Source organism: Equus asinus, chromosome 15 (assembly GCF_041296235.1).
Source record: "Equus asinus isolate D_3611 breed Donkey chromosome 15, EquAss-T2T_v2, whole genome shotgun sequence".
Taxonomy (NCBI): Eukaryota; Metazoa; Chordata; class Mammalia; order Perissodactyla; family Equidae; genus Equus; species Equus asinus.
Genome location: NC_091804.1, coordinates 25,811,856 through 25,826,841, shown reverse-complemented (window position 1 = coordinate 25,826,841; position 14,986 = coordinate 25,811,856). Strand labels below are relative to the sequence as shown.

General features: G+C 44.8%; 1 protein-coding gene across 5 annotated transcripts in view; it reads right to left on the bottom strand.

Annotated features, from left to right (window-relative positions):
• ZNF341 (zinc finger protein 341) overlaps nucleotides 1–14,986 on the bottom strand; it is a 58,154-nt gene that overhangs the window by 15,345 nt on the left and 27,823 nt on the right. For all 5 annotated transcript variants that reach the window (XM_044748122.2, XM_070485774.1, XM_070485772.1 and 2 more), the window contains one exon: nucleotides 9,286–9,494. In XM_044748122.2, the coding sequence (XP_044604057.2) occupies nucleotides 9,286–9,494 (209 nt within the window). The remainder of the gene's footprint in view (nucleotides 1–9,285; nucleotides 9,495–14,986) is intronic.

Genomic DNA, 14,986 nt, shown 5'->3' with positions numbered 1-14,986 from the left:
ACTGCTTGTCAAGCCATGCTGTGGTGGCATCCCACATAGAAGAACTAGAAGGACTGACAACTAGGATATACAACTATGTACTGGAGCTTTGGGGAGAAAAAAAGAGAAAGAAAAAGGGGAAGATTGGCAACAGACATTAGCTCAGGGCCAATCTTCCTCACCAAAAAAACTAAACAAAACAAAAAACAGAGCTGATGTCATAGAGGACAGAATTAGTAATTTAGAGGACAGAAGTACAGAAATGTTTCAGATGGAGGAGGAGAGAGAATTAAGACTTAATCAAGTCTCGTTATAAAATCTTTAAAAAAAAAAAGCCCACCCTGTGGCCGAGTGGTTAAGTTCACGTGCTCTGCTTTGGCAGCCCAGGGTTTCACTGGTTCAGATCCTGGACGCGGACATGGCACCACTCATCAGGCCATGCTGAGGCAGCAGCCCACATGTCACAACTAGAAGGACCTACAACTAAAATATACAACTATGTACTTGGGGGTTTTGGGGAGAAAAAGGAAAAAATAAAATCTTTTAAAAAAAGAGAAAAGACAAAAAAAATGAAGAAATTCTTTGAGAAAAATCTGACTCAATCAGGAAATGCAGCATAAGGATTGCTGGTATTCCAGAGGGAGAAGGGAGGGAGAAAGGAGCAGAGAGCTTATTCAAAGAAATAATAGCTGAGAACTTCCCAAACCTGGGGAAAGAACTGGACTTACAAGTGTCTGAAGACAACAGAACTCCTAATTACATGAAAGCAAAAAGACCTTCTCCAAGGCATGCAATAGCAAAGCTGGCAAAAGTCAATAACAAAGAAAAAATATTAAGGGCAGCAAGGCAGAAGAAAATAATCCACACAGGAACCCCTATCAGGTTTTCAGCAGATTTCTCAGCAAAAACCTTACAAGCAGGGCCAGCCCCATGGATGAGTGGTTAGGTTTGCAAGCTCTGCTTCGGTGGCCTGGGGATTCTCAGTTCAGATCCTGGGCGTGGACCTAGGACTGCTCATTATGCTATGCTGAGGCAGCATCCCACATGTCACAACTAGAAAGACCCACAACTAAAATATACAACTAGGGCCAGCCCTGTGGCCAAGTGGTTAAGTTCATGCAATCCACTTCCACGGCCCAGGGTTTTGCTGGTTCGGATCCTGGGCATGGACACGGCACCACTCATCAAGCCATGCTGAGGTGGCATCCCACATGCCACAACTAGAAGGACCCACAACTAAAATGAAAAATAAAAAGTAAATAAAAATAAATAAATCATTAAAAAAAAGAGAAATCTTACAGGCTAGGAGAGATTGAAATGAAATATTCAAAATACTGAAAGACAAAAACTTCCTACCAAGAATACTCTATCCAGCAAAACTATCCTTCAGATATGATGGAGAAATAAAAACTTTCCCAGATAAACAAAAGCTGAGGGAGTTCATCGCCACTAGCCCTCCCTCACAAGAAATGATCAACGATGCCCTCATACCTGAAACAAAAAGGCAAAGGTTTGCAAAGCCTTGAGCAAGGAGATAAACAGACAGACAAAATCAGGAAATTACAGGTATCTATGAAAACAAGTTAGCAAATGTTCAATTACAACATCAAAGATAAAGGGAAGGAAAGCATCAAAAATAATTATAGGGGCCGGCCCCATGGCCGAGTGGTTAAGTTCATGTGCTCCGTTGCAAGCAGCCCAGTGTTTCATTGGTTCGAATCCTGGGCACGCACATGGCACTGCTCATCAAACCACGCTGAGGCTGCATCCCACATGCCACAACTAGAAGGACCCAGAATGAAGAATATACAACTATGTACCAGGGGGCTTTGGAGAGAAAACGGGAAAAAAATTAAAAATCTTTAAAAAAAATAAAATAATTATAAACACAACATTTAAATCACAAACTCACAACACAAAATGGAATAATTTGTGACAACAATAACTTAGATGGGGAAGAGGAAGGGATGGAACCTGTTTAGGCTAATGGAGATAACAGGATATCAGAAAATGGACTATATCATCTACAAGATCTTTTATACAAACCTCACGGTAACCACTAAATGAAAAATCAGAGCAGAGACACAAATCATAAATAAAGAGAAAACTGAGAAAACCATCACAGAAAACCACCAAACTGAAATGGCAGTGAGAAATACAAGCAGAGAGAAACAAAGGAAATATAGAACAACCAGAAACAAGAGATAAAGTGGCAATATTAAGCCCTCATATATCAATAATCAATCTAAATGTAAATGGATGGAATTCTCCAATCAAAAGACACAGAGTAGCTGGATGGATTGAAAAACAAGACCCAACAATATGCTGCCTCTAGGAAAACACATCTTAGCTCTAAAGACAAAGGCTCAGAGTGAAGGGATGGAGGACAAATACAAGCAAATGGCAAACAAAAGAAAGCAGGTGTTGACATACTTATATCAGACAAAGTAGACTTCCAGATAAAACAGGCAATGAGAGGCAAAGAGGGGCAGTCTATAATGATAAAAGGGACACTCCATCAAGAGGATATAACACTTATGAATATATATGCACTTAACACAGGAGCACCAAAGTATATAAGGTAACTATTGACAGACCTAAAGGGAGAAATTAACAGCAACATAATAATAGTAGGGGACCTCAACACCTGACTTACATCAATGGATAGATCATCCAGACAGAAAGTCAACAAGGAAACAGTGGAGTTAAATGAAAAACTAGACCAGATGGACTTAACAGATATATAGAGAACACTCTATCCAAAAACAGCAGAATATACACTCTTCTCAAGTGCACACGGAACATTCTCAAAGACAGACCATAAGTTGGGAAACAAGGCAAACTTCAATAAATTTAAGAAGATTGAAATCATATCAAGCATCTTTTCCAACCACAATGCTATGAAACTAGAAATCGACTACAAGAAAAATCTGCGAAAGTCACAAATATGTGGAGGTTAAACAACATGCTACTGAACAACCACTGGATCAACAAAGATATCAAAGGAGAAATCAAAAAATACCTGGGGGCAAATGAAAATGAAAGCACATCATACCAACTCTTATGGGATGCAGCAAAAGTGGTTCCACGAGGGAAATGCATAGCAATATAGACCCACCTCAACAAACAAGAAAAATGTAAAACAAGTAATCTTGAACTACACCCAACAGAACTAGAAAAAGAAGAACAAAGCTCAAAGTCAGCAGAAGGAGGGAAATAATAAAATCAGAGCAGAAATAAATGAAATAGAGACCAAAAAAAAACCAACAGCAAAACAGTTGAAGGGATCAATGAAACTAAGAGCTGGTTCTTTGAAAAGATAAACAAAATTGACAAACCCTTAGCCAGATTCACTAAGAAAAAAAGAAAGAAGCCTCAAATAAATAAAATTAGAAATGAAAGAGGAGAAATTACAATGTATATCATAGAAATACAAAGGGTTATAAGAGAATACTATGAAAAACTATATGCCAACAAATCGGATAACCTAGAAGAAATGGATAAATTCTTAGACTCATACAGTTTCCCAAAACTGAATCCAGAAGAAATAGAGGATCTGAATAGACCAATCACAAGTAAAGAGATTGAAACAGTAATCAAAAACCTCCCAAAAAACAAAAGTCCAGGACCAGATGGCTTCTCTGAAGAATTCTACCAAACATTCAAAGATTTAATACCTATCCTTCTCAAACTATTCCAAAACATTGAAGAAGACAGAACATTTCCTAACTCATTCTATGAAGCCAACATCACCCTGATACCAAAACTAGACAAGGACAACACAAAAAAGGAAAATTACAGGCCAGTATCGCTGATGAACATAGATGCAAAAATCCCCAATAAAATATTGCCAAACCAAAGACAGCAATACATTAAAAGGATCATACACCATGATCAAATGGGATTTACACCAGGGATGCAGGGATTGCTCAACACATAATATACCACATTAACAAAATGAGGAATAAAAAACACAGGATCATCTCAATAGATGCAGAGAAAGCATTTGACAAGATCCAAAACCCACTTATGATAAAAACTCTCAATAAAATTGGTATAGAAGGAAAGTACCTCAACAAATAAAGGCCATATATGACATACCCACAGCCAACATCATACTTAAAGAGGAAAAACTGAAAGTCATCCCTCTGAGAACAGGAACAAGACAAGGGTGCCCACTCTCACCACTCTTATTCAATACAGTACTGGAGGTTTTGGACAGAGCTTAGGCAAGAAAAAGAAATAAAAGGTATCCAAATTGGAAATAAGATGTGAAACTCTCACTTAAAAGTAGAAAGTAGACCATTATCTTACACCATACACAAAAATTAACTCAAAATGGATTAAAGACTTGAATGTAACACCTGAAACCATAAAACTCTTAAAAGAAAATATAGGCAGTATACACTTTGACATCAATCTTAGCAGTATCTTTTCAAATACTATGTCCACTCAGGCATGGTAAACAAAAGAAACAAATAAATGGGACTACATCAGACTAAAAAGCTTCTGCAAGGCAAAGAAAACCATGAACAAAACAAAAAGACAACCCACCAACTGGGAGAAAATATTTGCAAAGCATATATTCGACAAGGGGTTAATCTCCAAAATATATAAAGAACTCATACACGTCAACAACAAAAAAACAAACAACCTGATCAAAAAATGAGCAGAGGATATGAACAGACATTTTTCCAAATAAGATACATAGATCACCAATAGGTACAAGAAAAGATGTTCAACATCACTAATCATTAGGGAAATGCAAATCAAAACTACAATGAGCTATCACCTTACACCTGTCAGAATGGCTATAATTACCAAGACCGAAAACAGCAAATTTTCGAGAGGATATGGAGAAAAGGGAACCCTCATCCACTGCTGGTGGGAATGCAAACTGGTACAGCCACTATGGAAAACAGTATGGAGATTTCTCAAAAAATTAAAAATAGAAATACCATATGACCCAGCTACCCCACTACTGCATATTTATCTAAAGAACTTGAAATCAACAAGTCAAAGAGACTTATGCACCCCTATGTTCAGTGCAGCACTATTCACAATAGCCAGATGTGGAAAAAACCCAAGTGCCCATAGACTGATGAATGGATAGAGAAGATGTGCTATATATATACAATGGAATACTACTCAGCCATAAAAAAGACAAAATTTTCCCATTTGTAACAACATGGATCTAATAATAATACCTTGAGGGTATTATGTTAAGTGAAATAAGCCAGACAAAGACAAACACCATTTGATTTCACTCATATGTGGAAGATAAACAAACACAAGGAGAGGGGTCCTGTCGGCCCGGTGGCGCAGCGGTTAAGTGCGCACGTTCTGCTTTGACAGCCCAGGGTTCGCTGGTTCAGATCCCAGGTGCGGACACGGCACCGCTTGGCAAGCCAAGCTGTGGTAGGCGCCCCACGTATAAAGTGGAGGAAGATAGGCATGGATGTTAGCTCAGGGCCAGTCTTCCTCAGCAAAAAGAGGAGGATTGGCAGATTTTAGCTCAGGGCTGATCTTCCTCAAAACAACAACAACAACAAAAACAAAAAACAAAAAAAACCCCACAAGGACAAAGAGAACAGATTAGTGGTTACCAGAGGGGAAGAGGGTTGGGGTGGGCATAAGGGGTAAAGGGGCACATATATATGGTGACTGACAAATAATAATATACATGTGAAATTTCACAATGTTATAAACCATTATGACCTCAATAAAATAACTGAAAAAAGAATTTCCATAGGGATAAATTTTTGCAAAATTTATACATTAGTCCTCCCTTATCCGCAGTTTTGCTTTCAGCGGTTTCAGTTACCTGCAGTCAACCATGGTCTGAAAATATTAAATGGAAAATTCCAGAAATAAACAACTCATAAGTTTTAAAAGGAAGAGGCGGGTCTGTGCTGAAATGCAAAGATATTCATATCATAGTTTTAAGTGCAACAGTTTTAAGCACCAAGCGCACAGAGCAATCCTACTAAGTTTCAGTCTGTTTTCACAAGTTGTGTAACAGGAAAACGGTGTGATGAATTGTCACCAAATTCAGTGACTGTGTTTGGGATGATCTGACTCAAATATAGCCTGTGACATTTATGTCTATAGCCATATCTATCAACATGTGCATTACAGATATATACCAAAAGACAGGTTCCAAGAGGTTAATAGGGGTTATCTCAGGTGGCAGGGTTTTGTTTTTTGGTTTTGTGTGGGTCTTTTAAAAATCCTTTTCTCTGCACTGAATGTAGATGACTTTCACAATTAGAAAAAAAATCAATAAATCTTATTTTAAGTGGAAAAAGTAAATATATAGCATATATATAGGGACAGGCATGAAATTCCCTTGAGGGGTTTGGGGAGGCACCACAGGCAGGTCAAGGCAATGTGGCCCAAAGGGAGCAGAGCAGCCAGACTGACGGGGCCTGGCCCCCTGGAAATGAGATGAAAGCACCACACCCGTTCCAATGTTATCCTAAGAAACTCTCACCTTGTTTAAGCCACTATTATTTTGGGTCTCTGTTGCAAGCAGCCAAACTTACATCTAAATTATACAAATAATAAAAATTGGAAGAATAATACTTATTGAGCATCTATTATGTTCCAGGCACCATGTCTAAGTGCCTTATACTCGTCTTAAATGACCCTTATAAATAATCCAATAGGGTAGACACTATCGTATCCCCATTTCACAGATGAAGAGAACTTATCATCACCTGGGACACCATTCCACCCTGAGGCCATCCAGATGGTGGCCACCTCCTCACACCTTGCTTTCAGGCCAGCAGCTCCAACAGCTACGAAGGGTCACTGGCACTTTAACCTTGGCAAGAGAACCTGGGAGAAGTTACTCACTGCAGGCACAGGCCCATCAGTGTTGGGCTCAGCTCTCAGCTTGCAAACTCCAAGAGCAGAGCTGAGGCCTCCAAGGTCCTAGAGCAGACTCTGAATCCCAGCTCTGTGCTGACGTCATTACTCTGGTGGGCAGGTCCTTCTCCTCTCTGAGCCTCAGTGTCTTCATCTTCAAAATGGGGAGAACACCGCTGCTATGGACTAAACCCTGTTCCCCCAAAATCCGTAAGTAGAAGCTCTGACCCTCAGTGTGATGGTATTTGGAGATGGGGCCTTTGGGAGGTGATACGGTTTAGATGAGATCAGGAGGGTGGGGTCCTCACAATGAGACTAGTGCCCTGATAAGAACAGACCAGAGAGAGTGCCCCCTCTCATAGCAGCCCGAGCGACTAGTACAACTGACCTCCCAGGACTGCAGGGGATCAATGTCCCTAAGTCACAGAGTGGCCCCTAGGAGGTACTCGCTTACGTTACTTGGCATCTCACTCCAGAGAGCCATGCAGCCCCAGGAACTCACAGGCAATCCAGATTGGAAGGGCAAAAGCAAATGAAAATGCCCTCTGAGTAAAAACAGGAATTATTCATCATTACCCAGAAATCTCCATCCCTTGGCTGGTCAAAGCTTCGCTTGGGTTTCCTGCCTCTCTGGCCCCATCTCCCAATCTCCCCCAGGGCCAGCTGCCCTACACCCTGCCAACTTCTCAAAGCTCTCGTGATTCCTACAAGGCCCTCATGCTCTGGCCCCACATTCTCCCACAGGCCCCATCCATTTCTACTCTACACAGCAGTCATTCTAAACCACTGGCTATTTTATTTTACACCTCTACACTTGCTGTTCCACCTGCTGGGAATGTACTCCACCCTATCCATTGTGTCCCTAGCAAACTCCTACTCATCCTTCAAAACCCAGTTCAGATATCATTGCTCCTCGGACACCTTCCCTGCCTTACCTCCCACTGTGGTACTTTTAAACCTTATATACATATCTACATATATGCATATCTACAATAGCATTTTATCACAGTATATGGTAAGAATATTTACACACTAGTCTCCCTAATCAGCCCATGCATTCCAAAATCAAGGTCTGTATTTATCTCTGAACCCCAGAAGCCTCATCCAGGGGGGCCCTGTTAACAGAGGTCATCAGCCAAGTCCCTGCAGGTACAAGTTTGTACAGAGAAGCAAAAGCCATTTTACCATGAAAATATTCACTAATGAACTGAAAGGAGTCCCAAGACAAACGGCCCTCCTTGTGTTTTCACTAACATCTATCCCCACGTACTCGGTGCTGGGCTATGTGAGGCAGCTGCTCCCGGACCGCACAGGGCAGATGCACAGCATCTGCACAGAATGACTGCAGGCCAAAGATGCGGGATTTCACAGAGTCATGCAAATGAGGTTAGATATCTGCAGACAACATCATCCACAAAGGAGAGCCTGGAAGAGCGACCGGAGAACAATCGAGGAAGAGAAATTCGACAAGGATGATCACAGGGTCGATGGCTCCAAAGAGAATGATTTGAAGATCCAAGGATTAAGAGCACGTCGCAGAATTGAGGGAGGCCTTCATCATTTCTGCCAAAGGCACCCTCTTTATGCAAGAGAAGACTAAAGGGATGTGGACTATCAGAAAAAAGCACCCCAAATAAAATCTACACTTGATTCATTCCTTGTTCCTTCTAAGGCTCTGCATATAGCTTCAACTTGTTTATAGATTATAAAAACAAATCTTATTTTTATGATTTTTGCTTTTAAATATGTGCGTGTTCATTTTTTTTGCATTCTAAGAATCAGTGTGCGATTCCAACTGTAACCTAAATTTTGTAGATCATCAGAGAAAACAATATTTTCCTTTTTTTTTTTAAGGATTGGCACCTGGGCTAACAACTGTTGCCAATCTTCCTTTTTTTTTTCTGCTTTATTTCCCAAACCGCCACCACCGCCCCCCCCCCCCCCCAACCCGCCCGGTACATAGTTGTATATCTTAGTTGCAGGTCCTTCTAGTTGTGGGATGTGGGACGCCGCCTCAACGTGACCTGACGAGCGGTGCCATGTCCGTGCCCAGGATCCGAACCCTGGGCCGCCACTGCAGAGCGTGCGAACTTAACCACTCGGCCACAGAGCCGGCCCCGAAAAAAATATTTTCATAACACTTTTAGTTTAGAAAAAAATCAAATCTATTTTGCACTATGAATGAGAAAAGATTGGTTTCCCTTTCTTAGGATTTTTCTTTTAGGATAAATGTCTGCCAAGTGGAAGGATGATATAAGGGCCAACATCTTTATCCCCATCAGTGCCAAGGCCAAGAACCCACTCTTCCAGGTTGGACCGCAGCCAGGAGCCTCAGTTTCCCCTGGGAGGTGTCTCAGTGGTCCTGAGCGGTCAGAACCACCAGAGCTGCACACCCCGGGGCTCCCTGCCGAGGGAGGGAGACGGGAGGGCACGCACTTGTAGACAGCACTGTCCTTCTTGGGGCTGTGCTGCGGCAGGAGGCTGTGGGAGTACTGATGCACGCCGAGGTCGTACAGTGATGGGAAGTCCTTGCCGCAGAGGTGGCAGCGGTAGCTCAGCTCCTCCTGGTGGCTCTTGATGTGCTCCAGAAAGGTGTCGAGCTTCGGGAACGTCTGGGCACAGCTCTTGACCACACACTTGTACACCTGGAGGGAAGATGTGGGGCAGGTGAGGGGAGGCAGGAGAGCCGCCTCCACTGCCACCCCCACCCCGTGGCATCACCTGCTATGGACGACCTGACAGCTGTTCCCCCGCTCCCCTGAAGCTGGAGCCCTGGTTTTATTTTGATTAGAGGGTCGTCTCCACTCAGCCAGTCACAGTGGCCTCATGACCCTTCCCTCAGGTTATGGGTGGCCTGGATATACTTACAAAATTACCCAAACCTAGAAATACAGTAAAAAGATGGCATTGTGTCCTTCCGCTGTCATTCCAGAGCCGTGGCCCTCCAGCCTGAGCATGTACCACAATAACAGACTGCTGGGCGCCACTCTCGGAGCACCGGATTCAGCAGGTCTGGGTGGCCTGAATACCACGTGCATCCTAACAAGTGCTCAGGTGATGGTGAAGCTGCTGGTCCAGGGACCTCGCTTTAAGAGCTGCTGTCTAACAAGCCTGCCTAGGATCAGCTCACTCTCTGAGGGATGTGACCTGTTTTGACTATTTACTATTGATGAGGATCCAGACTCTAAAGTTAACTATTATTAACTATAGAAAACTGAGGGGACTGGCCCCATGGCCGAGTGGTTAAGTTCACGTGCTCTGCTTTGGTGGCCCGGGGTTCGCCGGTAAGGGTCCTCGGCGCAGACCTAGCACTGCTCATCAAGCCATGCTGATATGGCGTCCCACACAGAAGAACTAGAAGGACCTACAATTAGGATATACAACTGTGTACTGGGGCTTTGGGGAGAAAAAAAAAAGAGGAAGATTGGCAACAGATGTTAGCTCAGGGCCAATCTTTCTCACCAAAAACCCCCAAAATCCAAGAAAACATGTTACAGCTTCCTCTTTAAAAAAAGAAAACAGGGGGCCAGCCCCATGGCCAAGTGGTTAAGTTCACGCACTCTGCTTTGGAGGCCCAGGGTTTCACCGGTTCGAATCCTGGGCACGGACATGGCACCGCTCATCAGGCCATGCTGAGGCGGCATCCCACATGCCACAACTAGAAGGACCCACAACTAAAAATACACAACTATGTCCAGGGGGCTTTGGGGAGAAAAAGGAGAAATAAAATCTTTAAAAAGAAAACTGATTGATGTAAACGATTTTTGTCAGGTAGAAAGGATAACCCCAAAGGTCAGGGGTTGTGTTGCCCTGTAGGACATTAACCAGATTTGTATCTAACTAGGCAATCTTATTTCAGTATCCCTTTTTTTCACTGACACAGTTATATATAGGTATAAATATCAGCATCTCATATCCTCTTTTGAACTGGCTTTGTCATCCTTCTAATTCCCTCATTAATGAATTACATAAAATTCTGACTCGTGTTCACTACGTTATTTGTATGAGAATTATGCTTTTAACATTTTGAAAATTATACTTTGACAAGTGATACACACTCCTGGTTGCTTACAACTACACGTTCCTTCTTCCTAAGAAAGTGAACTCTGATTTGCTCAGGGCAGCAATATGCCCAGTTAAAACACCTGATCCTCCTGGCTCCCTTGCATCTAGTGTCAGCCATGTGACTCCTTTCTTGCCAAGGATATATAGGTAGTAGTCTTTAGGGAAGGCATCACTCCCAGAACAAAAAGGCAAAAGCTTCCTAGGAGAAAATCCCTCTCTTTTTTGCATTTGTCCTGACTGGAATACAGATGTGATGGCTGGAGATAGAGCAGCCATCCTGCAACCTTGGGAGCCACAGGCAAAGGATGGCAGAACAGAAAGCTAGAAGAAGCCTGAGTCCATGATGACATATCTGACCTGCTATAAAAGCCCCACACTGCCCCTTTTTGGACTAGTGTGATTTGAAAGACATAAAACCCTAACTAACAAGCCAGATTCTTATTATTTGCAGCATAATAACATACTCCTAAATGATAGAGCACATGCACCAGCTCTGACCAATGGGAGATCCATGGAGGGCTTCTGGGAAAGGTTTGCTTGCTCCTAAAAAAGACACAGAAAAGACAAGCTCTTTTTGCTCATGGATAATACTATGTTTAGACTGCTGCCTATAAAGAGTGACCACCATCCCAGGCCCACAGGGAGCCATCAACAGAGGACAAGGCCACACCCTCAGATGGTGAATCCAAGAGCTGGAAAGACACAGGGTCCTTGATGCTGGGCTGAGTCAATTGACCGAGCTGCCCTGTCTTGAGTTTTCTTGTTACATGAGATGACAAACTTCCTAACTGTTAAGCCAGTTTGAGTCGAAGTTTTCTGTGATTTATCCCAACGATATCCAAACTTAAGTCCATCAACCCCCCTGCTAGGAATCTATCATAAGGAAAAAGTCAGAGACGTGGACAAAGATTCAACTACAATGATGCGTACCATGGTTTTGTTTATAATAGCAAAACTCAAGAAATAACCTAAATGTTCAACAGTAGGGAATTTTTTTTAAAAAGGCAGCTATTAAAAAGTATGTTTCTTAAAAAATAGCAACATGAGGGTTCTCGTCAAGATGGCGCTGTGAGCAGACGTTGAACTTGCCTCCTCCCACAAACACAACCAGGTTACAACAATTTTAGGAAGAATCACCCTGGATTGAAAACTGAAAACTGGATAAAAAGAACCCCCACAACAAGGGACAGTCCTGACGAAAGCAGAAGAGGCAGTAACTCTGGCCAGAGAGGAAAAAAGCCACCTTTGGGAGCAGCGGAGCTTCTCAGCTGGCCAGGCGGGAGCCAACCTAAGGTGCGCAGCCCTCCCTGGAGGAGTGAGGTCTGGAGCGGGGGCAATACCGCTATAACCATCCTTGGGACTCAGCCCAACTGAGAGGGGGGGTCTTACTGTCTGGCTTTGCTGGCTATTAACTGCAGCGAAGACACTCCAGAAAAGCTATCGGCCGAAAGCCGAAAAGATCCGGGTCTTAAAGGGCCCAGGCACAAACTCACTCACTGCAGCAACCTAAAATCACCAGAGAGAAGGCTGACTGTCCTTTGGTGAAACGAGACTCACCTGGTGGGCTCTGGGGGCATCTTGGTGAGAGAAGGATCCTCTCTGGAGACAGAGACATTGGTGGGGGCCCTTGTTCTGAGCTGGTCCAGGCGTGCTGATATGGACACAGGTGGGGGCCATTGAGGTGCGTCCCTTGGGCTGTTAGCCCAGGGGTCTGCCACACCCAGTAGAGCACAGATTTAATCCAGTTCAGCCAAGGCAGGCAACCCGCCCTAGGGACTGGCCCCACCTAACAGCAAGCCCTCAGGCTACTTTTCAGCCTGCATTGACTGAGTGCCTTGATCCTCTACAGGCAGGCAAAGGTGTCTGCCTCTGTGGGGCAGGGCTTGTGTGAGGACCTGGTGAACTGTGGGGGGCATTGGGGCAGAGGAGGGGGCCTCTGCAGTGTGGCAGTAGGGTACGCTCCATGGGGTTCAGAAGTGTGCACGGATCAGGACCGTGCTGACAGTGTATGTGGTCCAGAGCGGGGTGAGGCTTAGCAGCAGCAGAAGACTTCCATTTCACAAACAGCCATAAAAAGGATCAGCCCCACCTTCCAAAGCCTGAAACAACTGAGTGCCTCCAAGCCAAGGGCTAGCCCTACTCAGCTGCACTCCTAAGAGAACTGACATCAGCCTTGTTGGCCTCAGGCCTATCACAACTGTACGCCCCTGAGCCTAGCAACCAGCTACACTGGGTACCAACCCAATTAAGAGGACAATTGCAATAAGAGTGTGCTAATAGGCGGGACCAAGTCGGCGGAGTGAGTGGTCTTCTTTGTCTCTCCCCCATCGAATCTGCAACTAATTGGACATTCACTGATCAACAAAGGATATCCAGATAGCATCTCAAGACGCCTAAGAGTCTCATGCTACTATACATCGGAAGGCAGATGGACTTCCCCGTGGGAGGAGGTGGAAATAGGTGAAAACTCTCCGACCCCCGACCCCCAACCCCGAGACAGCCTAGTTCCTGCAGGAGGCTCTCTTCCAGCGGACTCCCCCATAGCATCGCCACACACCAAGGGTGGGAGTGTGCACTCACCAGCAGAGCGACAGTGGAAACAGGTGACAACAGCCCTACTCAAGCCTCCCATGATTACACCTAAGCCCAGGGGGAATCCCCACGGTCCCGCACCCACCAGCAGGGAAGGCCTCTGCTCACCATTAGCAGGGACACCAGCCCAGAATCCAGAACAAAGGGAAGCTCCCAGCGGGTGGATTCCCTGGCACTGCAACAGACCACTAGCTGCTGCTGGGCTCACGGTGTCCGGCACACGGGTTGGTGCAGGGGGTACCCAGACTTCCCGTGGATGTGCTTGGGACTGGGTGGAGCTCCAACACCCGGCTCTGCGGCCCAGGGGGACGCTCCAGGGTCCCGCACCCCCCAGCAGGGAGGGCCTCTGCTCGCCATTGGCAGGGAGGCCCTGCCCAGCATTCGGAACACCACCAAGCTCCCTAGAGCAGAATTCCCCACAAGGCAGCACCTTACAAGCCACCGCCAGGCCCACGGACTCTGGCTGTGTCCCAGACAAGGCAAGGGGCTCCCAGAGATCCCGTGACAGTGGAGTGGGGCAGACTGGAGCTCTGGTGAAACGGCTACGTAGCCCAGGGGGGAACTCCAGGTTCCTACAGCAGCCTCAGCGAAAGCCTCTGCACAGCACTAGTGGAGAGGTCCCGACTGGCAATCACAAGGCAGGAAGGCCCTGGGGCAAAAGTAGCACAGCTAGGTGAGCTAACGACAGACTGCAGAAGATACCCATAGCTCTGCTGGGACCTATAGTGGACAAGTGTGAGCTGGTGGGCTCTGTTAGGGACAAAGTGGCGATTACAGGTGATCCTGCTCCTGGCTGCTGGGAAAGCCCACAACAATGCTGCAGACCACAAGGAGGGAGTGCATCTAAGTGGGCACCAGCAGCCTGAGGCCCCCTTGCGATTGCCCCCACAACAGACGAGGGACCCCACAGGACCACTGTGATGACGAGCAGGGGTCCAGGCCCAGTCAGTAACAGCTGACAGGGTTCCTGGTTGATGCAGTCTAAACAGCTGCCCTCCCCGCCAACACCAGTCACAACAAGTGGAAGCAGCGACTAAACTCTATCTCTATGCAGAGGCACAAATCCATGCCATCAAGCAGTATGAAAAAATATATTAAATCTCCAGAACAGAAGGAAAATGATAAGCATCCAGAAAACAATCCCAAAGACAAGGAAATCTATAACCTAAATGACAATGATTTCAAAACTGCCACTATTAAAAAACTCAATGAGTTAAAAGAGAATTCAGATAGACAACTCACTGAGTTCAGGAGCTATGTCACAAAAGAGCTTGACACTATAAAGAAGAACCAATTAGAAATACGGGAGATGAAGAAAAATCTGGACTCTCTGAACAGTAGGGTCGATAACATGGAGGACAGAATTAGCAATTTGGAGGATAGGAATATAGAAATGCTGCAGGCAGAGGAGGAGAGAGAACTAAGACTAAAAAGAAATGAAGAAACTCTCCGAGAATTATCCGACTCAATTAGGAGATGC